Source organism: Camelina sativa, unplaced genomic scaffold (assembly GCF_000633955.1).
Source record: "Camelina sativa cultivar DH55 unplaced genomic scaffold, Cs unpScaffold06498, whole genome shotgun sequence".
Taxonomy (NCBI): domain Eukaryota; kingdom Viridiplantae; phylum Streptophyta; class Magnoliopsida; order Brassicales; family Brassicaceae; genus Camelina; species Camelina sativa.
Window position 1 is genome coordinate 1 of NW_010927575.1, and position 503 is coordinate 503.

The 503-nt window shown below is 51.1% G+C and overlaps 1 protein-coding gene across 1 annotated transcript; it reads left to right on the forward strand.

Moving 5' to 3' along the window:
* Positions 1–25: 25 nt before the first annotated feature.
* On the forward strand, positions 26–498 carry LOC109131852 (ethylene-responsive transcription factor ERF021; the record flags this gene model as incomplete). The annotated part of the gene is made up of 1 exon (XM_019243031.1): positions 26–498. A coding segment is annotated over exon 1 (408 nt), but the record flags the coding sequence as incomplete, so codon positions are not given.
* Positions 499–503: the final 5 nt, after the last annotated feature.

The following is a 503-nucleotide window of genomic DNA, read 5'->3' on the forward strand; positions in this document are numbered from 1 at the left end:
ACATCAGAATCCAAGCAGACAAAAATACAAAAAAGAACAAACACTCTTGAGCAAAAACGTACTTTGTGTGTGTGTGTTTGTGTGTTCATCATGGCTGGTCTTAGGAATTCCGGTAACAGCGACAAAGCGGAAAACGAAGGAAAAGGTGTACCATCTGCATACAGAGGTGTCCGGAAGAGAAAATGGGGGAAATGGGTGTCTGAAATCCGTGAACCGGGGACCAAGAACCGTATCTGGCTAGGCAGTTTCGAGACTCCTGAAATGGCTGCAACCGCCTATGACGTGGCAGCATTTCATTTCAGGGGACGTGAGGCTCGTCTCAACTTCCCAGAGCTCGCCAGCAGCCTGCCACGTCCTGTTGACTCTAGCTCCGACAGCATTCGGATGGCAGCTCATGAGGCAACACTCTGCCGCAGAACCGAAGCATCAGAGTCAGCCATGCAAGTGGACAGCTCAAGCTCCTCCACGGTAGGACCAACAATGGTCAGTCTCTCTCCCAGGGA